This window comes from Gossypium hirsutum, chromosome A10, assembly GCF_007990345.1.
Source record: "Gossypium hirsutum isolate 1008001.06 chromosome A10, Gossypium_hirsutum_v2.1, whole genome shotgun sequence".
Classification (NCBI taxonomy): domain Eukaryota; kingdom Viridiplantae; phylum Streptophyta; class Magnoliopsida; order Malvales; family Malvaceae; genus Gossypium; species Gossypium hirsutum.
The window spans coordinates 26063767-26090434 of record NC_053433.1 but is presented as its reverse complement, the minus strand read 5'-3'; the positions used below and the strand labels follow the sequence as shown (position 1 = coordinate 26090434).

At 32.2% G+C, this 26668-nt stretch overlaps 1 protein-coding gene across 2 annotated transcripts; it reads left to right on the top strand.

Annotated features, from left to right (window-relative positions):
* The first annotated feature begins 6457 nt into the window (after positions 1–6457).
* LOC107897058 (plasmodesmata-located protein 2) lies at positions 6458–8235 on the top strand. Of its 2 annotated transcripts, none has more exons than XM_016822396.2 (3): positions 6458–7736; positions 7815–7931; positions 8026–8235. In XM_016822396.2, exons 1-3 carry the CDS (start codon positions 6950–6952, stop codon positions 8031–8033), a joined length of 912 nt encoding a protein of 303 aa, XP_016677885.1. In that variant the 5' UTR covers positions 6458–6949; the 3' UTR covers positions 8034–8235. The 2 variants fall into 2 exon arrangements, with proteins under 2 accessions (XP_016677885.1, XP_016677886.1); XM_016822397.2 differs by having other exon boundaries at positions 6649–7736; positions 7821–7931.
* The last annotated feature ends 18433 nt before the right edge of the window (positions 8236–26668 follow it).

The window sequence follows — 26668 nt, the reverse complement described above, 5'->3', positions numbered from 1 at the left end:
ATTGTATTATTAAATCAATTTTAATAAAACATAGTGAAAATAATGGTCATTTTATCATCTTCATGGCCCAATGAAGTAAGGAAAAGAGCTAAAAATAGGGTTTTGATATTCGGTTCTTGTGTGGCCAAATTAAGGTATGTGTTTTACTCGGTTTTTGATAATTTATACGTTTTTGTAATCGTTGCTTCGTATACTATCAAGCCCATGTCTCAATTTCTAATTTTAATGATGATTTTGAAATGTGCTATTGATAAATTTATGAGCTTTGTGATGTTAGTTCGTGAATTATGAAAGTTTGATGTTGGGTTTACATGTTTTGTCTTTGAATTTTTGATGAAATTGAGTATTATGGACTAAATTGTAAAAATGTTATTTTGAGGGACTAAAATGTGAAATAAATAAAATTTATGGACTTTTATGAGAGCTAGGAGAATTCGGTCAAGCATGAGTATAAGCAAATTATGTGTATTTTGTGATTTTGTGATTTAGGGACTAAAGTGTCGAAATGTAAAAAAGTTAGGGCTATTTTGTAAAATGCCCTAAATATGTGTATATGGATTGTTTTGAATTATTTGGTGAATAAAAGGGTTAATTTTGAATACATATAGCTCATGAAAAGAGGAATTCCGACTTAGACCGAGGGAAGTCGAAGATTGTAGAGTAAACAGTCCGAGTCGACAATTCAGAGTACGAGGTAAGTTCGTACTTAAAACATGATGTTAAGTATATTTTGATGATTTGATTATACATACATTGTATATATGTTTGGTTTGGATGAATACGATGATAAATCGATGGTAATTGGCACTAAGTGTGCGATTTAAACTAGCTTCTGCTATTTGAGGCACTAAGTGTGCGATACCGACTTAGCTTCGGTTAATTGAGATGACACTAAGTGTGAGGATGTTCAAAGCACGAATAATTTATGGAAAGTATTAAAATATTTAAACGAAAGGTGAGAATGAAAGTGAATAATTACGGGAAGATTCAGGTATGTATGATACCTATGTGGTAGATAATACTATGTCTGTGAAGCTCATTGATTTGGTATGAACATGTGGATTGTGTTGGTATAGATTTGATAGATGATTTGAGAATTTATAAATACTTATGTATTGGTGATTTTTGGTACGAGCTTATTAAGCTTTTGAAAGCTTACTTTGTGTGCGTTTGCATTGTTTTATAGATATCGAAGCTACTGCAAGCTCGGGGATCGTCCAGGATCATCACTACACTATCGAACCTCATTTTGGTACTTTGAAAATGTATATATTAAAGTATGGCATGTATAGGCTAATAGTTGTGGGATTATGTTTTGTGATGTATATACTTAACCATGTGATTTGGCTATTTGGTGTTTAAACTTATAGTTGATAATGGCTTACGGTATATGATGTTAATATGCAATTGTCGTATCTTATGTTGGCATGAATTGGTAAGGTTTATAAGTAGGAAAATGGTTGATATTGTTATGATGTAAATGATGAATGTTTTGGTATAGATATTGGCTGAAATGGTTGAGCAAATATGCTTGTTTCTTTGCTTGTAGGTTGACTCATTTTGGGGTGGCAAATTGGTTATTCAAATGGCCTATTTTTGTCCACACGGGAATGTGTCTTAGCCGTGTGTGACACGCGGCTATGTTGCACGGTCGTGTGTCCCCTAGGGTACCTTACAATTGTAAGTCAGGCCCGAACATGGCCAAAGCACACTGGCATGTGGCTAGCCGTGTGGCCCAAGTCAGGCTCGACCACGGCCAAGGCACACGGGCGTGTCTTGTAGCTGTGTCAGCAAGTCAGTGGCTATGCCCTATTTTGACATGACTTAGACACACGGGCGTGTCTAAGGCCATGTGAGGCACACGACTTGTTCACACCGACGTGTGACCTTTGAAAAGTTAAAATTTTTTATAAGTTCTGAAACTTTTATATATTATCAATTTAGTCCTGAATACACGTTTAATTATTGTATGCTTGATTTTATATTCTTAATGAATGTGAATGAATGACATTTACTGTAATGATTTAATATTTGATATACGATTATTCTGAATTGTGTTGTGGGCTAGGTAATACCTTCTAACCTATTCTAGTGACAATTACAGGTTAGGGGTGTTACAACATAGGTTGTGTGACAAAGCTCAATCCATGTGGAGCAGAGACATAGTTGTGTGGCCAAACCATGTAACAACCTATGCTTGTGTAACTCAAGGTCACACAGCTATGTCGCTAGGTCATGTAACTCTTTGAGACCGTTTAGACCTAAAATCATTAAAATTAAACAGAGCACACAGTCGTGTCATACAACCGTGTGGGGGTACACAACTGTGTGGTAAACCATGTCACAGGTCGTGTGTACCCAAAAACACCTTAAAAATAAGTCATTTTCACACCCTTTTCTTAGGTTCCAAGCTATTCATTAACCAACATCCAAACCTATTAAAAATCTGCCAAAACATGTCAAAATATACCAATTCATAATCAACCTAAGTGCCTAACCAATACCCCATCATTGACACCATAATTCAAATATAAACAACAATTATTCAAACCAAAACATTATCAACTATTTAAACTCATTCAATCATCAACCAACTTCTATATGTCGTATACCAAAATTCATTAATTCATGTCAAACTATCAAATGTAAACATACTTCATTCTAATTTCACGAGTTACCAAATCCAAAAAGACCATTTCAACAATAATTCACAAAAAAAGACATCAAATAGAAACGTAGGATTTCTATGATACCAAATACCAAAATCATGTTCACAAACCAAATAACACAAATCATTGTCTTTCAAAATAAAATCAAAAGGATGTTCCACAATCACATTCATCACAAGTTTAACGTAAAACATGAAATTTAACATTATAACCAACTTAACCACATTACAAATCCAACTAGAACTTTAAGTTTATCAACTTCAAATCCTATAGACATGCCACAAAATTGAAATAAGAAATCAAAACTACTGAACTAGAAGCTTGATAGTGTGAGCTCTGAAGTTCATCCGTCTGACTAGTTCCGCAAAGCGTTAAGTATAGAAAATAAGAATAAACAGAGTAAGCTTAAATAGGTTAGTAAGTTCATAGCTAAAATTCAATTCAACTTAACTCACTTAAACGATATGAAAACTAACATAACTTAGTTTAATTAAATCTAACAATCATTTACGAGAACACATATGATCATTACACAATTAGCTCATTATATGCTTCATATTCCACAATGGTTCAAACCAAATCAATTCACATAATTATACATATCTCTACATTTCATCACATCAATACCATAATGAAATATATTTGAATAATCATTTTTTATACAACCTTCAAACAAATATACACTATAATTATCAAATAAATTTAACCTTAGTCACATATTTTCATAGCCTGATGAACTATAGTAACATGAATCGGATACTCGGGTACTCCAAATCACACTAGAGAGCATTGAAATGCTAATAGAGGAATCGAAATGCAATCTTGTACAAACGCGCGTTCTAACCTTATTGGCATGCCAATCGTATCCTAATCGTTTACTATGTTCAAACGAACATTTTAACAGAGTTTATTACAATTATAATTTAGAGGTACTTCCAAAAACACACTAGTACACATGCTTTCAATCAGTTAATTTCATTTCAATATCATATAACCATATTATCGCAAATAATAATCAATTATTGAATATCCATTTTCTCACTTGTACTTAATTATAAGCATTTTAAAATTTACAACTTAATATCGAAATTTAACATCAAATACAATTGACCTAAAACATATTAGCACAAGTTATAAATAAATACATATATTTATTTATATGAACTTACCTAAGATATGTTATCGATTGACTTGTAGGGACTAATCCGCGATTTTCCCTTTTCCCCAGTTATCCCTCGTACGATTTAATTCTTGATCTATATAATGATTAAATTCAGTTTATCAAATTCAAATACATTATCAAACTCATTTCTATGCATATGACCTTTAAATTTCATTTTATATTTTTTTCCTGAATTTTTACACTTTATTCAATTTAATCCCTAAAATCGAAACAAATTTATTTCCACAATTAGTCCCTAAACTCTTTGTGTCAAACTCATTAATACCCCAAAATAGTCCTCACATGTTGATATTTCACAAGAAAAACATGACATATTTAATTTATTTTTAATTTAATCCCTAAACATAAAAACTATATAAAATCATTTTACAAACTAGCCTAAAATCACCATCAAGCTTCAAACCAAACCAATTACAATTAAAAAGCTTCAAAAATATTGATGGAAATTTTTCAAAAATTTGATAAAATCACCCTGGGCTAGATAAACTAAGTTACAACAATCTTAAAAACATAAAATTTTCGAATAACGGACTCAAAACGGACTTACATACAAGAGATTATCAATGGTCGAACCATCAAGCTTCTTTAATGACATTTTCTAGCCCTATTTTCTGTGGAGAAGATAAACTAAAAAGATGATATCAATTGTTTCTTCATTTTACTTTAACATATTTATTAATTTACTAAATTAACCTTGTTAATTAACCTTATAATCACTTAGTTTTATGTCCAAAAATGTCCACTAATAATAATAATGGTCTAATAACCATATAAATCCCCTTACTTTAAAATTTCATTAGCTTATTGATACCTTTAACTTATAGAACTCTTATTTTACACCTTTTACGATTTAGTCCTTTCCACATAATTAAGCATGCAAATGTCAAAATTTCTTAATGAAATTTTTATACGACTCTACTAATATATCGTAGACATTAAAATAATAATAAAAAATAATTTTTTCATCATATTTGTGGTCTCAAAACCACTATTCTGATTTCACTAAAAATAGGCTGTTACACTATTGAAAACGAATTGTTTCAATTATTTATGCACCATACACATTACGCCAAACGTTTCATGCATTTTTATGTCAACATAACAAGCCTCACAATACATCAATATTCAGTTAAAGAGTAACTCATTATTTACACAACATTCAGCCATAGGAAACGCATCATTTGTACAACAATCAACTAAACATGCCCAGCACATGATATTGAAAATAAATTAATAACCATCTAAGACTTGAGTTTTAGAACTCACTTGGAGGTCAACGCCAAATCCATCTACTTAGTTTTTTCAGCTACTTGAGCCTCCAACTTACAGAACATAACAACTATTTCATAATTTCTAATGAAGATAATTCATCATCATAAGAACCATACTTGTTTGCATGTAAAGGCCATTTAAATGATTATCTTTAACCAAAACAAAACATAATCGATGGAAAACTAAAATCCTTAACTTTCTTTCCTTTCCTTAAATCCGTTAATATGGAGAGGTTAGGAAGTTTACCAGCTTGCAAAATTTCCAGTTTCTTAGAATCAAACTTTAGTCTCTTCCTCTATGCATAATGCTCCTTAATCCTTCTTTCTTCCAAAACAAACTAGAGAAAATGATGAAAGGAAGATAAAAAAAAATGAAAGAACAGCCTGGAGAACAATGTCTCTCCCTTATATAATACTTCTGCACTTTCTTCACCCATACCAATTCAATAGCCAAGTGTACATACCCATAACCATCATGTCTTCCACGAAGAAATCTTTAGTTCAAGCATAATCGAACTAAAGGTTGAAATCCAATATTTCCACAACCAGCCCATAAATCCGTCATTTTTGCATTAGAGCCCATTCAATTTGTAACTTTTTCAGTAACCAAAGTCACTATTCCAACTTAAATTTAACATTTCGAGGTGTGACAGAGCGGCTATTGCACAATATGGCTATGAAAATTGTATAGTAATGTTAGCCGAGGATACAAAGCTACATTTTCAACTTCTCATTGTTCGTGTGATCCTTCTACGATTGTCAAGCTCGACTCAGTGTGGTTGCATTTGCTAAAGCATGAATAAGAAATAGAAGGCTATCTTTGAGAACAAAGTGATAGTAAGTTGGAAGTTTAAGCCTTTATTAACGAATATTTAGCAACTACTAGAACAACTATCTATCCAGTGTATTCAAATTGGCCTTCGTTATAATGCCAAGTCAATCGAATGGCACAACAAGTGATTGCCTATAAAATGTTATTTAGTTGCCCCTAACTTTGCATTTGCTATGTTATAAAGAAGAAGAAGAAGAAGAAGACTCATGGGCACCGCATTGCCCTTGACATCTCTATTACCAAATCAGGATTCTTTAAAAAAAAACAATAGGACTAATTATGATGAGATTAAAATAATAACGAATGAGAGATTTTATTCTAATAATGAAATGAGATGATGATGATGATGATGATGATGATGATAGTAGTAGTAATAATAATAGATTAAAGTGTACATATTTTAAATAACAAAAAAAAAAGTTAAAAATGTGTGATATTTTTTAAGATTATATTAAATATTAATTCTAAAACTTAAAAACTAGTTTCAAAGCTGTTGTCAAGTGTGACAAGCTTGAGTCAAACTTGAGGTACTTACATATTACCTCTCACAAAATCACATTCATTTATAATTAGTCCTTGCGATCTTTTAAAGAAGAAAATATTACTTCGACTTCTCAACTTTATTTTAATGTGATTTTGTTCTCATTCTCCTGAAAATATTAAAGAGAGTTGTTTTAGTTTTAATTAAATCTGTTCCAAGCATTCCCAAGCATTCCCATTTAAAAAAATATATTTCTTTATTTTATCATTTTCTTTGGTGCAGTGTTATCTCTCTCGTCTCGTTAATAGCGAAAGATAAACCTTTGTCTCTCCATCTCTCATTTTATTTGCACGGCTCCAGAGGTAGGCCATTGAGAGAAAAGTAAAGGTAGAAAACTCTCAAAACCCCTACCCCGAACGGTGAATCTGGGAAAACCCACTCAGCTCATTTAGATCCCTACCAAATCTGCAAAAAACATACCATGATTTGATCCCAAAAACCCACCCCAAACAAATGGGTTTTGGTTTTTCTTCAAAACCCTTCTTCCTTTTCCTCTCATTTCTTGTTTTCTTTACCAATCTTGAACTTTACCCTCTTGTTGAATCAGCCCCTGATTACACAACTTTGGTCTACAAAGGTTGTGCTAAGCAGTCTTTCACAGATCCAGCTGGGATATACTCCCAGGCCTTGTCTGCCTTGTTTCAGACCTTGCTTTCACAGTCCATGAAGGTAAAGTTTTACAAGACAACAACGGGTACTGGCCAAACCACAATCACTGGTCTTTTTCAATGTAGGGGAGATCTCAGTAACAGTGATTGTTACAGCTGTGCCAGCAGGCTCCCAACTTTAGCCGACAAACTTTGTGGCAAAACTTTAGCTGCAAGAATCCAACTTTATGGTTGCTACATGTTGTATGAAGTTGCTGGGTTTGCTCAAATCTCTGGCATGGAGATGTTGTTCAAGACTTGTGGTGCTACAAATGTTGCTGGGACTGGGTTTGAAGAGAGGAGGGACACTGCCTTTTCAGTGTTGGAAAGTGGGGTGATTAGCAACCATGGTTTTTACACCACAAATTACCAATCTGTTTATCTTTTGGGGCAATGTGAAGGAGATGTGGGGGATTCAGATTGTGGTGAGTGCGTAAAGAGTGCTGTTCAAAGAGCTCAAGTGGAGTGTGGGAGTTCCATCTCAGGTCAAATCTATCTTCACAAATGCTTTATCAGTTACAACTATTATCCTAATGGGGTCCCTAGAAGATCATCTTCTTCTTCATATCCACATTCTTCTTCATCTTCATCAGGTATTGTATGAAATTGAATCCTTTTTCAGATTAAAGACTTCAGAATGGTTGAATAAATCATGTGTTTGATTGATGTAGGAACAGGGCAAAATACAGGGAAGACAGTGGCTATAATATTAGGAGGAGCAGCAAGTGTTGGATTCCTTGTCATTTTGTTGATGTTTGCAAGGGGTGTGATGAAGAAAAAACATGACGGTATGTATTTCTGTAATACACACAAATTGATCTATATACTGTATTCTCTATTTATGCTTTCAAATGTTGAATCTTTTCCTCTTTATTTTTCCAGATTACTGAAGGGTTCAGAGCTCATTTAGAGGTGGGATTCTTTCTAGTTGAGAATTTCTTTCCTTGTTTATCATTTTGAAATGGGTTTTTGACTTTTTGTTGTTGAATGTAATTTGGTGAAGAAAAAACCAGGCATATATATATTTGAGGGTCTCACCAATTATATCTAGCAGCAGTTCAAATTCAATTCTAGTATATGCAATTTTTCTTGTTCTCCTTGAAAATGTAAACATGAAATTTTTTTTTCACAAAATGTGAAAAAAGAGGTTATATAATATTATAAGCGACTATAAAAAAACTATTGTTTTTTTATTATTATTTGCTCTTCATAATTTAGCACCTTTTTATTTCCTGGCCATGTGGGTGCTTGTCTCCTTTTTTTTTTTTTTCTCTCCATTTTCTTCATGTCTTTATATGCTTTATACAGAGTAGTTTAGCCATGATGCTTGTTTTTTTTTAGTTTGGTTTTAATTTAATTAGACAATCTTTTTTCCATGCCAATAAAATATTTCAGAAGAAAAAAGTTGCCCTAGATTTTGAGCAGAATCATCACTAAATTTCTTTAATCTTTATTTATTGTAGAATATTGTGTCCATGTTAGCTTCTATTAGACATTAATGCTTTTTTTTTTGTAAAATTATTTATATATGTTTGAAGAATCATCTCATCTTGTATCTTATAAGATAATTTAATGTTCTATTTGGAAGTATGAATTTAAAATTTAGGATTTTATTTGATTTCATTTCGTAAGATGGAAAAGTAAGAAAAAAAGATAGATATTTATATGATTTCAAATCCACCACAAAATAAATATAAAATTGATCTTTTTAATTTTTAATTTTTAATTTTCATTTTATAGTAGAATGTTTGGTAGTTTGATGCATGGTTAATGCATAAAATTTGTCTTTTTAATAAATTGTAACCTGTCATCTCATATCATTAATGAGTAAAAAGAAAAAGAAAAAGAAATTGTAGCATATGTAAATCATTACCTAGGTCCCTAAATAGGTGGGTTTAAGGTTAATATTATTTTCCTAAGGTTTGAATTGAAAATAATAATATACGCATTTATAACTTTTTGTTTAATTGATATAGAACATTTAACTTTTGACCTTTCAATTTTTCTCTTAATTTGGTAAACTATTTTTAATTTTGGTCCATGCACAATTCATTGTCATGTCATTATTTAATTTCTATTTAAAATGTATAATTTTTTTTATTAAGAATAGAAAACATAAAATAGTAATTAATTAACCATCAATCATGGCGTCACAACTCTATTTATTTTTGCATTTAGTAAATTACGAATTGCATCTGGTGGATAGTAAAAGATAAAACATTGTAATAGTTGATCTCAAACCATTGAAGTTATGTTATGAGCGAGTTTATTACTTTCTTTATAGGTCTGCTAATTAATTACCTCCCATTCATTATTTATGAAATTGTGAGCCTCCCTACACAATCGATGTTCACCAATTTTAGCATTACTAGACAACATATTAGCACCCTCTATACTATCTATTTCCAGAATGAGTCTCCGATGTCTATTCCTTCAATAACACCCTAAAGTTCTGCTTCCAACGCCGAGCAAGAGCCAATCAGTTTAGAAAATCCAATAATCCATTCTCCATTCCAATCTCGAATAACACCCCCACAAGCAACAATATCCGTATTTGCTTTGCGCGTGCCATCAACATTTAATTTGTGATAATGTGATAATGTAACATAATATTTGAATGCCACATCATCACATCGATTAAAACTACAACAGTTGTCAAATTTTAAATATTAAGTTGAGAAAAATTGACAATTTGAAAGATTAAATGTTTTATTTTGTTTGTTAATTAGATAATAATTTATAATTTATTAATGGTTTATAAGATTTATGTATTGAGAATGTATCAAATATAATTATATTTTTTCATTGTTTTTTAGTATTATGGTCTTTTGACATCATTTGTAATCGCCTGTTTGTAGGGTTAATCGGAACAGTGGTTTCGAGACCACAAATTTGATATCGAAAAATTTATTTCATTATTATTTTAATGTTTACGAGTTAATTGTAATTTAAAAAAATGGTTTTTGATATTGTGATTTTTTTTTACTTTATAAGCGATTTATTAAGTTCAAGTGGTTTTAGAAAATGAGGTATCGGGACCTCGTTTCTATAAACCGAGTTGTAAATATTTTTATAAATATTTACGGAGTGACAATAAGATGGTATTAAAGTTTTGTTGAAAAAAATTTTGCCATTTGAGTGGTTAATTCGGTAAAAAGGACTAAATCGCGTAAAATGTAAAAGTTGCATGCTATTAGTAAAAGGGAGTTATTTGTCCTTGGCTTTTAAAGTGAGGGTCCTCAAATGGCAATTAACCCATTAAAGAGTTAGTGGATGGCAATGGTCTGGCAATATTGAAATTTTGGGTTGGGTTTAAGGTTAAATAAGTAAATAGTTAATAAATGTTAAATAATAAAGAAATAAAATAACACATGCATTTTATTTCTTTTGTTTCTTCAACTGAATATGAGAAGAAAGGAAAGCCATTGAAGCTTCTTTAAGTTCGGCACTAGCATGCCTTGTTGGAGGTATGTTTTGTGTTTGGTTTTTAATAATTTCTACGTTTTTTTAGATTGTTGCTTTGTAATCTAGTTAGCCCGTACCTCCGATTTCAAAATTGTTAGAGTATTTGGATGATGTCATTGTTGAATATTTGATTATCTTGATATTTAATGATAGAAAATAAATCTTTGATGGTAGATTATTGAGTTTTGTTAAGTGGATTTTGGCAAAAATGTCAATTTTTGACTAAATTGTGAAATATAATAAATTGTGTCGTAAAAGTGTGAATAAATTAAAAATATGGACTGACATGAGCATGTCTGAAATTCGAATAGCTTGGGCTATGATGAAATTGACTAAATTTGCATTTTTCGAGCTTAGGGACTAATTTGTAAAAAGGTCAAAAGTGTAGGGGTAAAATAGTAATTTTATTAAAATATGAAATTAAGTTAAAATGAATAGAATATGAATTGAAATAGCTGAATTTGATTGATTAGGTCAAGTTAAGCCTCATACGAGTCTAAATCGAGGGAAAAACAGAGTTTCGGACTAGTCGATCCATTTTAACGTTTTGACGATCGAGATAAGTTCATATGTATTAAGCATTGTCAAATTTATGCTTTTAATGCTTGATATTGTATAAATTTTCTATACGTGATTATTGTTATGATTAACGACTTATCGGCTAAAATGACACTTAGTGTGCGGTTCGAAATAGCTTCGGCTAAAAGTGGCACTTGGTGTGCAATTTGAGATAACTTCGGCTATATTTATATAAATGGAACTTAGTGTGCAAAGTATCGAAGATGACACTTAGTGTGCGAAACATCCAGAATAGCACTTAGCATGCGAGGTATCGAGTATGGTACATAGTGTGCGAGACATCGAAGATGCAACGGCATTATGTAAATGTATGAAATGGTAAGGATCGGTATAGGTATGTATAGAAACTCAACTTAATATGAAATCCATGAATGGTAAGTCCATGAGCATTGTGAAATGATGTTGTGTTAATTTGGCGAATAATGATATATGTTTAAAAATGTATGGATTTTTTAATTGAAAGAAAGGAAGGTGTGGTAAATTAAGTTATTATCATTTTCTTACTAAAACAGTTTTGGACAGCAGCAGTAGTCTGAATTTGAAAATACACCAAAAATAGTAGAAAGTGATTTAAAGATTAAATAAAATATAGAATTGAAGCTTATTAAGTATAGTTTCTTATACAAGAAATGGTGTAAGCAAAAGAATTTTATATTATGAGATATTTGAAGTTGTGTGAGATAGAGTCAGAACGATTTCAAAATCCCCTACTCTGATATTAGAAAATCATTAAAAAATGTAAAAAAATATTTATGGGTTATAATTTATATTCCTATAATTCTTAATGAGTCTATTTGCAATATAAATAGATAGGAACATAATCTGAGTCCCGTACTATGAGATAATTAATTTTTAGTGAAGAAAGGTCGAAGCTATTGGGTAGCGAAATAGGGGTGACTTTAAAGAATAAACTCTACTTATTGGCTAAACCAAAAATTCTAAAAATTTTATGGTTAGAAGATATGTCAGCATAGTTTCAAGGAAAATTATTGGAACTTAATTTGGAGTTCTGTACTCCAAATATAAATAAATTAGTGACTGTGACTCAAAAAAATAGCTTGACCTGAACATAAGTAAAAATGTAAATATGGTTGTTTTACCTTGAGAAGCAAGTTAATAAATTGCTTATTATTTTCATATGAACTTGCTAAGCTTTATAGCTTACTCCTCTTCCTTTTCATCTCTTATAAGTTTATTTAGCTAGCTCGGGTTGGAGATCGTCAAAGATTCAATCATACTATCAACCTACCATTTTGGGTATAAGTATTCAAATACTTAAGTCTATGGCATGTATAGGGGCTTTATCTTTTGTAATTATGTCATTACTAATGTGGCCAAATGTGTTGGCCTATAATGATTATAGTTCAATTTGTGTATAGCCATGAATGGTGGCTTATGTTGATTGTATGATTATGCATGTGCCTATATCATGGAGATGAGGCTTGTGATCATGTGTATGTAATGAGGTATATTGTTTGTGGTGAATGCTTGAGAGTTTAATTGAGATGAGATGATGTGTTGATAACTAAGGCTTAAATGTGTGATATGGGAGTAATCTTATAAACTTTGATGCATGAGAATTAGTAAATTTGAGCTTGACTAAGCATGATGTTTTAAGTATGTAAAATATGATATGAGGTTACCATGATCTTGTATTGTTTGTGGATGATTGAATGTTCAAACATGCCATGTTAATGGTCAATAAAAGTAAGCATGTTAGTTTGTTATTGAGGGTGGCAGTTGGCTTGGAAAATAGCTTAAAAATTGTCCACACGGGTAGACACACAGGTGTGTGTCTAGGCCGTGTGTGACACATGGCCTGCCCTTATGGGCGTGTAGTCTAGCCGTGTGTTCCCTGCATCATGTACTTTAGTTTTGAATTGGCCACACGGGCTGTAACAAGGCCATGTGTCTCAGCTGTGTGAGGGACACGGCCTGGAGGCACGTGCGTGTGCCTTGACCATGTGCCCTTATTTTTGTGATGAGTTATAAATAGAGGGTTACATGGGCTGAGGACACGGGCATGTCCCGAGCCACATGGGCGTGTGACCTTGTTTCATGATGAAATTTTCTAAGTTTTCCAAAAGTTTCCAAAGTTCTCGGTTTAGTCCCGAACCACCCCCGATGTATGTTTTGGGCCTCGTACCCGTATAAGGGATGTTATGTATGTGTATGAAAATTTTTAATTTGGATGAAATTTTATGGCCTAGTTTTGTATGAATGTTTTGATGTAAGTCCGGTAATGCCTTGAACCCTGTTCAGACGTCAGATACGGATAAGGGGTGTTACATCATTATTGCAAATTTTAATATTATTTATTACTATGAGCGTTTCAAGTTCTTTTTAAAATATGTTTTTTTATTGATATCTCAACATTTATGGGTGTCAAGTTTATGATTTTATTAAATTATAACATGAGTTTGTGCTTCACATATAAAAAAATTAAAAGTATATCGATATCCATAAGTATCAAATTTAGAGATTTGGAATTGGACTAAAAATTTTATTTACCCTGTAACGCCCCCATGCCCGAGACAATCACCGGAGTCGAGCTTGAGGGGTTATCGAACATAATTTATCAATTTAAGAACTTCAAATCATTTGTAAAATAATTATTTCTATCTCGGATTTGTGGTCACGAAACCACTATTCCGATTAAGCCCTAATTCAGGATATTACATACCCATTATCCCAACCAACTTATTTAATTAGTGAAAGTCAATTACTATGGTTGTCAATTTCTACCCTGTAAATAGCTCCCACTAATTTTTGTTTTCATCGTACCCAAGATCCTTTCAAACTCTAAAAAAAAAAAGAAAATTACTTGTTATTTTATATTTCTTTTATTGAGGGAAAAATGACCATTCTTAGGTCTTAAGAAAAACATGTTGCAAATTATGTTGTCAACATGGAAAAGTTTTTGTAATACTCTTCATCCTCTACAACATACAGTACGAATCAAAGGTGCTATCGGAGCATATTTAAACTTGAGTTTAAATTTTTCTTCTACAAAAATGTTCAATTTGTAACATGTTAATATTTTTTGCATCAAGTTAAGAGTGTTTAGGAAAAATCTTAATTACCATTATAAATTATATCAAGTCTTTATAAACATATGTGAAAAATGCTATCATAAAATGGGTGTTTGAAGCTCGTCGACTGAAAAGAGGTCATTCAGGTCAAGGAAATATAGCTAAAATTCTAAAAAATCTAAATAAAAATAATAAAAATAGTATAAAAATATTTTGAAGGCTCAAAAATCATTTTAAAACCATTTGGAAACTTTTTATAGGTGACTGAAAACATTCGAGGTCGAAAATAAGCACTTGGAAGTCAAAATGGATCAAAACAGTGCAATACTGGTATATGGTTAAGTGGTCGTGACGTTAAAGCAATGGATGTCGCGACGTGACTCCCTGACTTGCCAAAACGTGATATTGGGGAACTCATGGTTGCGACATTGGAAGGCAAAGTCACCATTTGGTGACACTGAAGTTGCAATGGGATTCACTAAAACTTAAGGACACTTCAAAACATCCCCACACAATACCATATTGTACTAATAAGTTCCAAATAAATTTCTATAAATGATCTTTAAACTCATTTTCATCTATAAATATATGTACCACATTTTCAAGAATCAAGCTAAAACTTATCATTCATTGAAGCAAAACGAACAAACCAATTTAAAACTCAAAACTTGACTTGACGTTTCAAGGAGGTAACAAACAACACTTGATTTTACAAATCTAAATACTTATAAACGCTTACAAATCTCGAATGATGATGCAATGCTCTTAAGCTAAAATCACAAGCTTCTTGACAAGTCCAATCTATGCATTTAAACAACTAAAGCGTGAGCTCGATGAGCTCAATAAATACACAGAGATAAACATACTTATCCTATCTCGTTATTATGGTTGAGCCCTTTATAAATGTTCGATTTAAAAACCATTTGTCACATTTCAAAGATTCTAACACAATTAACTCTTATGACCAAATTACATGGGCTCAACTTACAAATAATTGGTTCATTAGTGATCACATTTCGAAGTTCAAATACATGAATTTTAATGAGTACTCATAATATATTTAAACAAACACATATAACCCCTTATTAAGCCTTTTTCTCATTTTATTTATGAGTCAAACATTAAATTTCATTAGCAACAGAGTCATGAATTTAAATTTCAAAACTTTATATTTATGAATTGATCGACATTTTTTTTCTTTTATTGTTATACACATAACCATTTGGCTAAATTAGCATATCACAATATCCTTTTTATGCTACAAATGCTTGGAACATGATATAAAATATATTTGTTCATAATATTTTCACTTATTAGATTTCTTTTCAAATTAGTAGCTTACAGCCCTTAATACATACAACTTTAGTTCACACTTAATAATTTATATTCATGAACAAACCACATTATCATAATTTTAATTCATTTTGTCTTTAGTAAACTCTAATAAAATCAACTTAGATACACGGGAATTCCATCCTACACAACCAAATATGAATATAATCAGCTTTTTTTATCTAGATAATAAAAAAATAAAAAATAAATACTAAAATGGTATGCCATTCCCATTATTTACGGGAATGGTATATTGTGGAAGGTGGAGGGTGGTCGAGAGGTAACACCACCCTCGTTTTTAAGCCCAATCATTAAGCCTACTAGTAAAAAAAAGAAATAAGGGTTAAGGGTCTAGGATAGGTGGCACTAGTTTATACGAGAATGAAATACAAATACATGTATTTTGGGGGTTTGGGTGGTGTGTCAGCAGCATTATTTGGGTTATGGGGTGCATGCCTTTTCTTCCTTGTCTATCTTCTCTAAAAAAACTAAACCCTAAGAAATTAAGCTACTATTATCTCTCTTTTTTTTAACCTTTTCGTTCTTTTCAATCTTCTCTTTTCTATCTTTTCTACTAATTTAAACCCTCTTCTTTCTCTTTTATCTTCCCTTATCTTTTTTTTTTATTATTATCTCCTTCCTCTCTTCTTTATTCTCTACTCTTTTTTTTTACAATCAACACAATATTGGGTTTTTACAACCCTTAAAACCATGGTTATAAGCTCTATAATCCGTGAAACCCCATAACCCGTAAACCTTGAAACATTGTATGATTGGTCAAATCGTCAAATTCGTACCGCCTGTCAGAAAGGCACCACCCAATCAGTGTCAACTGTTAGAGAGGCACCACCCAATTGGTGCCGCCTGTCAGGCAAGGACACCAAAACCCCCCAAAATACGGGTATTTGTATTTCATACCCGTATAAACCAGTGTCCCCTTTCTTAGACCCTCAACCCTTAATTTTTTTTACTAGCAGGCTAATGACTACGCTGAAAAAATGAGGGTGGTGTCACCTCTCCACCACCTTCCACCACTTTCCACCAGCCACAATATACGATTCCCGTAAATAATGTGGGTGGCATGTCATTTTGGTTTTTATTTTTTATTTTTGTATTATGGAGGTAAAAAAGCCAATATAATCATTGTACAAAATGTACATTCCAACCCAAAAGACCAAGATATAGTACTAAGAGTGCTCTTGTAACACCCCTAGCCCGAATCCAACACCGGAACAGGGCTCGAGGTATTACTGGAACTTTACACTTTTAGTATACTAACTTGGATCACAAATTTTCATTTGAATTTAAAACCTTTCAATCATGAACATCTCGTCCCTTGTATAGGCCTACGAGACCTATAACATATTGGAGAGCAATGCGGGACAAATACGGGCACATTCGATTTACCTTGGGCTATTCAGAAAATTTTCCTTAACATAAAGGGACCCACGCCTGTGTAGGTGGGTCGTGTGGACTCACATGCCCGTGGGCTCATCCCATGTCCAAAACTTGAGCATTCTGTTAAATTAACACAGCCAAGACACACGCTCGTGTGTCCTACCCGTGTGCTAATTTAGCTTAAAGTTTTAGGTGCAGGGGACACACGGTCATACCACACGCCCATGGGGATGGACCGTGTGTCTCACACGGCCTAGACACACGCCCATGTGTCTAACCATGTGGACCTTAATAGGCTATTTTCCAAGCCTTTAGTCACCCCTTTCTACCTCTTATGCTTAAAAGTTTCCAAGTTTGAGGGAAAACACAATTTTTACACTTGTAAATAATCTTAATAAAACTCATTGTATGAAAACCTCATATCATTGGTTTCATACATGATAGGTTATTTCCCATTTAATGTTTATGGGTTCCCATGCTGCATTTATCCATCTGAAATTGGCTTGTTCAAGAGACTCATTGCCAATTGATAGCAACCCAACATTTGTAAATAAAACCATGCATAAAATCGTAGGTCATAACTCACTTAAATTGAGCCAACTTTCATGGCTATATACAAAGAGATAAATACATTTCTACATGCCTTCATTTGGAAAATCAAATGACACATATAACAAAATACTCAAAAATACTATACGTGCCATTGAACAAAATGAACAAAGTCTCGATACCAAAACTTATTTAGTTGATAGTGTGTTGACTCTCCAGTTGTCCTCCAATCCTTTCGAGTCCTCAAGCTCTATGAAATAGGGAAAAAAAGAGGGGTAAGCAATTACATGCTTAGTAAGCTTGAATAATCGGAAAGTAAAATTACCGAGTAATTAGCATACATCCATACTTAAATCATGGAATCATCTATTATAAAATGATTTCCTATCACATGCACTCAATCAATGAGTTAGTCACTTAACAAAACATCATGTAATTTATATAGATGAGTTCATCATTCATCATCTCATTAGCATACATCATGTTAACCCCGTTGAGTTTCTAGGAAATCTTGATGGAAAACCCAGTATCCGTCAATTCTCACGAATGATCATTTTACATATATGCACTCCCGTGAACCTCACATTTCATGGCAGAATTACCAGTCCAGGCTAAATTCCCCATATCATGAACTCGTAAGGTGATGTCGGGATTACCAGTCCAGGCTAAATCCCTTATAGTGACAAACACTCTTAATAAGCTCGGATCTGACCTACCAGTCCAGGCTAAATTCAGACCTTAATCGGATTACCCGTCCGGGCTAAATCTATAGTGCACACATATTCTTCGGGAGGCTTGATCGTTCAAGGAACACCCGTCCGGGCTAGATTCCTTTTCATACTTGAGATCACAGATTGCACGTCAGGGCTAAATCCTTACTGCAACACATGCAGGATCTCATTCCACATGTAAAACATTGGTTTATCCATCGAATTCCCTTTTTAACCTCAACTGAGACTGTTATCAACAATTCATTATCAAAGATGCATTTCATACATTTTCATGCCATCAATAAATGCAAATAGCATGCATTCATAAATCATGCAATTATACATATTAGGGGTTTACTTTAAGTTATTCGAACTTACCTGGTACTCTTCTCGAAAATGTGTTTCGGTTATTCTGAAACCTTGCGTTTGCCACGATTGACCTCCGGAATTTGTTCCTCGGGGTCTATATCAGCAAAATTAACCCATTAATACCCCACATTATACATTTTGAGTTTAATATCTACCCCTGGTCCAAATGACCATTTTGTCCCTAACCTTTCACATTTTTACGATTTAGTCCCTAGGTTCGTATAATGAAACACATGCACTTTCTACCTTACCCAAGCCTAGCTGAACACTTTTCCTTCTTATGGTAGCCCACATTATCCATTAATTTCTCATTTCTACCACACATTTACATCTTTTACAAAATGGTCCCTATAAGGGTTTTTTATGAAAATAGACTAGAAAAAGATATTTAACACACATTAATCTTTCATATTCCTCCATAATCTATTAAAATACAAGAAACTCATGCATGGGTAAATTTTCAAACATGAACCCTAGCATGAAGTTTGGGTAGAAATGGAGAGATCAAGCTACCGGGATTTCAAAAATACAAAGAAAGTTAAAAACGGGGCTTGGGAGCACTTACTATTAAGCTTGAAAATGTTGAAAACCCTAGCTATGGTGTCTCCTCAATTTTCGGCAGCCATGAAGAAGAAAATGGCTGATTTTGGCTTGATTTTTTCCGTTTTAATTCATTAAAATGAAAAATGACCAAAATGCCCTTATGCCCTTTCTTTCAAATTTCATCCATGCAAGCCCATTTTTGTCCAAAAATTTAAAATTTGGGAAATTTGCTCTCCAAGACCTTCTAATTCATAATCTAAAGTAATTTTATACGAATTGCTTCTAGAAACCAAGTTTTGCAATTTATTCAATTTAGTCCCTAATTTCCAATTGGACACCTTATACTTAAAATTTCTTCATGAAACTTTAACACATTCATATACTCATATTCTAGGCCTCATAATAATCATAAAATAAATATTTTGATGTCAGATTTGTGGTCTCGAAACCTCTATTCCGACTAGGCCCTATTTCAGGATGTTACAGCTCTAACCCACATAACCAAGGTTCTCAAAAGAGAACATCCCTTGCCCCACATTGAAATGTCAAGCCAAGGTACCATAACCAATCTTCAAATCTCCATATAACCCATCGCGCACTAATATTCTCTACTGGTAAGCCAATTGTATCCCTACATTTCACTAAGTCTACTAGGGCACTTAACTATTATAATTAACATATATTCATCAATGTCATTAACACATATATAGACACATGTCATATAAGGGCACTTAGGGTGCTTTCACATACTTATGATCAAATCCATATTAATAAATGTCTTATAAGTATAGTCATTTTTTACATATAGGAACCATAGGTGCTTTGCATTTAAAAATTTACTTCCACATTTCTTTAGGCTTTATACACATGCTTATTCCATTTAATGGTTCCAATTTGTGTAGAGAATCATATTTTTATTTTTCTTTATCTTTCAAAAAAAAAATTGTCTACTTGAGTAGCAGTTACTAAATTATTTATTTCTAAATCCAAAAAAAATTGAAATCAAAATCCATTTGATATTTTAAAAACTAAACTCTTGATACTTTTAACCACAAATTTTCTAAAATTTATACTGTTGTATACACATTCTAGAAAACTTTAAAGTCGAGATAGAGCTTCTTCCAAACAACTCTGACCTCTCTTCACTCAAAAATCTTTTAATCCCAAAATATAATTCAAATTAATTCATCGTTCATTTTATTAGAAAAGTGACTTAATAAGATTTTTATACATATAAGTCTCATTCCTTAATTCATTTTATACAATTTTTAACAAATTTTCCAAGTCAAAACAAGGAATGCCAATAAATTTGACCTTCTCTCATTTAACAAATTTATCTCCTATTGTATAATTCGGATGCAAGTTTCAGTTGTTCCAATAATCTTTAAAACCATATGTTTATCAACTTCTAATTCAATTTCTACATTTTTTTGGGTCAATTTTCAAAGTCACACTACTGCTGCTATCCTAAAACTATTTTAGTGCAAATGTTAATAACCAAGCTATTCATATTAACAAGTTATATTAACAAGTTAAATTCATTATTTTCATCTTAACAAGTTATATTGACCCAATTATAACACAATTCATATATATTCATATAAAAAATCTCATATTTATTATATTATTTTCATATTAACAAGTTAAATTCATTATTTTCCTAAACATTTTAGTATAGGAAAGGTAAGAGTATCCAAGGATAGTTATCTTTTTGGATGCTCTACAACACATAATCTTGTTTCCATAAACTTGATGCCACCCTCATTTAAACTTGAAAATTTCATTCTCATCATTCAACATTTTCCATACACCAAAAATAATCAAAATATTAATAACAATATTTTCCAAGCTTTCTCATAGCCATTAAACTCAAATATCATGCTAGGAAAGTTAGAAAAATATTATTCTTATCTTGTTGAAGCTTACTCTCACTAGCTTCATTTTCTCACACCAAAACCTATGAACCCTAGGTTGAAATTTGAAAGATTGATGGCATAAATGAGTTTAGAGGTTCTTTTCCAAGTGATTTTAGAAAAAAATTCAAAGTTTTATTTTTGTGTCATTAGGGAATTTGGAGAGAAAAGCAAAGAAATATGAAAAAAAAAGGAAAGGGGGAGGCCATAGGAAAGGAATGGTAGCAGCAAAGGGAAAGAAGGTTGATGGGGTTTCTTTCATCCCTTCATCCTCTTTAAAATAATACCCAAGTGGGCAAAAAGCCAATTCTACCAAATTCAAGCTCAAAGTTCAAAAATTAAAGCCCACGCCTCTTAAATAATAACTCAATAATTCAAATAAAAATTTATATATTAAATGTATCATTATAATAATATTTCCATCATTAAATACTTAAGAAATAGCTAAATTACTTTTTTATGACAATTTTCCCTTTTTGACTCTTTGCATAATTTCTTCTCAATAATTAAAAAATGTCAATTCCAAATCTCATAGTCCACTTATAAATTTTGATAAAAATCTATGGATGATGAAAATTTGCAATATTTTCTCTTTTCTTAATGAAATTGAAAAATTCACAATGTAATTCCTAAACTTTCCAATCATTCTAATTTGGTCCTAAAAATGATTTTATCACACTTAAATTTAATACAACTTATTGTTATCCCAATTTGTCAATAATAGCTCAAATTTTCGCTTTTGGTGAAATTGCACTTTAGTCCTTAAACTTTTTAAAATTTGTAATTTAGTCGTTCCTTCACATTTCCAATTTTAAAATTCTTTTCATTAAATCTTATCTCAAATATTAACTTTACTTTCATAATATTCCTTTATCTAACTCATTTTTCATAATTTCTCTCTAATTCAATGTATCTATCTCCAAAATAATGCTCATGTCACATCGAAAATATTGGAATGTCACAATTTCAATTTTTTATAATTTTGTTATTTTTTCACAAAAAAAGTTTTAATATATTGTGAAATTAAATATATATATTTACTAGTGAGATGATTGAGTTCTTTAAGTCAGTTGTAATCTAAATTGTTGGAGACTGATGCATATATCAAAAGGAATTTGAAGACGACTAGTTTATATGTTTCATCTATGATAATGAAGTTTAAGATGATACCAAAGTTTCTTGCCACCTTGTTGGAAAGATGAAGGTAGTAAATGCATACACTCTATTTTCCATGTAGAAAATAGACTATGACATTAGAAGATGTCACTTTATAGTTACCCTTTCAATCGATGGGCATGTGGTAATCAGAGATAGTGTAAGAGGATAAGCTAAAGAAGGATTTAGATAGGAATAAAGTGAAATGTATGAGGTCAGAAAGGCTTTTCAAACTAGCCTTTCTGCCACATGCCACTAGATAAGAGATGGATTGATATGTCAGTGCTTGAATTCTTTAGATGATAGGGGGATGTTGTTATTAGACTTTTTTTTTTGCAAGAAGGTCCATTACATATATCTTTCTCTACCATAGTCTTTTAAGATGGCAGATAGATTTAGCTAGGGTTTAATGACTATGGCATGGCTTTACAGGGTGTTCTGTAGGGCAAAACGAGAATTAGTCGATGGATTAAATAGTTTTTGCTTCCTTTTACAAGCATGGGCATGTATATGGAAGACATGGTTATCGACTATCCTTTTGCAATCACGCAAGTTTTCTCTCAATAGAAGGTAAAAATAAAATCGTGTACAATATCTTGAAATGTCTTCAACTGCCAATATTTATAATCCCTTATTACTTTTAATATTTGAATAGATTTAAGGGTCGTTGGGATCATACGTGTTATAGAAGACCTGGACCTGATGCAATGAGAAATCGGTCGAGCCAATGATGAGGTATGTTTATGTTGTATTTGCATTAAATGAAACTTAGTTTTCCTATTCATAGATATAATTGTATTTGTATATATTTTGCAGTTTCGATGGATGTTGTACTTAGACAATGTGATGTTTGCCATCATACCAAACATTGTTTTTTAGCAGTATGTGCTATTTAGAGCATGAATGCCCATCATCTATTTCCACGTTGTGGAGTGGTAGCAACTTGATTAGATGAAGCAATAGTTTGGGTTTGTCCAAGATATTTCAGTGGATCGAAAGAACAACAAGTGGTTTCGTAGGATAAATTTGATGGGGTAGGATAACCATTGGCCAATAAAGCATGTACCATAGGTTGGGTTCTGTTAGGTGGTTTATGGGTGATTCTATCCAATAGAGGAGTATTTGGTAATAAGTGAATGACATGTACCATCCGACTATCAACAAGCGTATTAACAACATCATGCTTAAGCATTTGAATCTCTTAAGCTAGATCGGAGTCACTAATTCAACAATTTGGCCTACATGCCTATTCTACATGCTATCCCCACAAGCCCTTGCACCATGTTGGTTAGGGGTTCATTCATGCCAACACCCTTTTGTCACTATTTGTGACTATAGTGATGGAAATGATAATCATAAAGTTCACATAACTCTTCAATTAGATGAACCTAAACACAACTCAGCTTTTTTTATCCATTGCAACATTTTTTCTTTAATAGGGAAACTGAGTGTACATTTCAATTTCTTCCTACTGACGCGTGAAATGGACAATCAAGAGGATAATGATGTGCCAATCTAGTGTTGGATCTAGAGCCGTAAGTGTAGTACTTTCGTCTATGTACACTTGTAAATTTTTCAAACAAATTGGATAATAAATAATTCCTATATCACATTAATATACTTTATATAATTGTCTTCATGTGGTTTTTGCATGCAAAGCAAAATAGAAACAAATATTGGCTTATTGGTTGTCTAATGTTTAAACTAGTACTAAGTGGTATTACGTGGTTGGATTGTAATACGGAAGGGCAACTTATATTAGTAGACGAACCTAAAATATCCTTAGTTTATTCGAAAATAAACAAACCAATTGACAAACTAATATGAAGCCTATCAAGTCCAATTAGGGAGATGCCTTGTCTTGGGCATCGGATAGTAAATGCAACGGAAAAATGATGTCGTCAACAACATAGATTGGTACTACAACAAAGTCTGTAGTGGCAAAATAGAAGATCCAAAGTATGCTTTGGGGTGAATTTTTTAATTTTATTATTTTTCTAGGATGGAATCATGGAAACTTTGGCTGGTTAGGGTCATTTAAATTTTCTGATTTTATATGTGATAGCATGATTATATTTATTTGATTGCAAATGTATGTTCATGTATATGTATGATAAGCATGCCATATAATTTAGGGAAAGAATATCACATGTACTTGTCATGCATATATTGATCATTCATGATTGAAACTAAACATTAAAAACCTTACATGTTTTTAAAAGATTGAGTGAGAAATGGTCTTAATATGTCGTAATTTGGTGTAGCAGATTAAACTAGTTTTCACATTTAAAGAGCTTGAATACAAGCCTTTTTGTTATGTTTTAGTTAAGTTTTCTTAGTTTTATTGACATTCAATAAAGTGTAAAAATTGAGTCTTTTATTGACCTTAGGGGTTGAATGAAGCCTAAGGGTGAGTTAGCACACTTTGTGAGTGTGTAGGAAACCATTAGAAGGCATACTAAATGAATACTGGTTGCTATGTCGCAACATGGATGACTCGGTGTCACAACATAGGGAACAAAATGAAGAAAAGTCAAGTCTGCCTTCAATGTCGTGACACGGACTAAGGGTGTCGCGACATACCCCTAAAGACATCTCAAGGAAGAGTATACTATCACCTCTGTCGCGATACAAGTCTTGGTGTGTCGCGACATAGACTCTGCGACAAAAATAAAACACAAAGACGAACATTTTGGTCTCAATTAAAATTTAAACTTGAGGACGTCATCTAACTTAGGGTTAAGGACGACGGCCATGTAAAAGCTATAAATAGGCTCATTTGGCACATGTTATTGACACCATTCCTTTAGCCTAAATTCCTTTTGTAAAATTTAGTTTAGTTTTCTTTTCATTCTGAGGTTTTAGATTTCTTTTGGTTGTTCTTGTTGATTTTAATATATCTGAATTGTGGAAGCATTAAAACTTTGTGGATTCACAATTAATCTCAATATAATCAAGCTCTTTCATTTACTTTATCTTGTCGATTTAATTAGTATAATTTCTCTTTATATCGATTTCATGAAAGCCATGAGGAACTAGTCCCTCTATAAGGGGTTAGTGAGTGGAGGTATGACTTATTAACTAATTTGTAGGGTTACTCAATGGATTAGCTATTTAGGAAAAGAAGAACGTGAAATAAGCCCCAGGTCTAACAATCTTGGGAAGTCATCAAGGTGGGAATTAACCCAAAATTGGTATTGCCCATCCGTGAACACCTTCACCCCAAGGCAGTTTTGATTGTGAGGTTGGAAGATAAGTAGTTCTTGTTGACTTGTTTTGTTAATAAAAGATTGGAAGATCATGTTAGGGTGGCGACTAGTTGATTGACAAGGAACCCGAAACAATAGTTGATGGAGATTACCGAAGCAAACTAATGACCCATAATTGAGATTTGATTCATTTTACTTTTCTATCTCTTGAAATTTTATTTCTTTTATGTTATTTTCTTTTATTTTATTATTATAAAAACCCTTAAACCACCATTTTTATGTTTTCATACAATTACTGATTTAAAGTACTAATTAGATCCTTTTAGTGTTTACATTAGAATTGAACTAGCACTCGCCTCCCTTAGATACAATCCTTGGAGTACTCACCTACTCCGCTATAAAAGGTATATTACAACTCAATCCGTATACTTATGGATATCACTTCATATTTTTATATCTTATTACAATATTCACACTTTGGATGTCAGTACGTCTAGAGGTAGTCAATCTTTAAACAATACCTACGACTTCCATTAATAGTCTATTTTGATGGCAAGGCAATTTAACTACCCCATGGTAGGATTGTCATGTGGATTTCACTGAGGATAATTCCAGCAAGTAAATAGAACTTTCTTTTAATCGTATGATAATTGGTCAGTCCTGTTGTAGGTATTATCATGTAATATAACAAAAAGTTTTTTCTTCAAAGAGGACAACTAGTCACAGCATGTTACTCGTGAGTCTCACGATGACTTATTTGTGGAACATGATGTGATAGGTATTGGATTGATGGTTATACATTCAAGATCTTCTAGTTAAGTAACTTCCCATGAAATCTACTTAAGTTAGAATGATGGCCAAACGTTAAACCATTATTAGTACGTGTGAATCCCTAAGAAATTAGGTTCGTGTACTAATTGGATGGAAATCCATGTTCTTACTAGTTGATCAACATTATCCCATGGTGACTTGATTCAATGGGTGTAGGATTTATCGTTACAATGAGTTACAAATGTTTTCAAGGTTTAATATAAGACATATGCATCATCGTAATGCATATAGTAAAGTTGCAAAATATTTTCAAATATTTGTTTAATACAAATATATTAATGAATGAATGTTTTATTTTCAGTTTGAAAATGATACCTACTCCCTTATTAAATATATTCTCTGGGAACAACGTGAATGGAAATAATTATAAGGAATGAAAAAGGAACTTGATGATTGTCCCAAGCTATGTAAAACTAAAGACAGTCCTTGATAAAAAATGC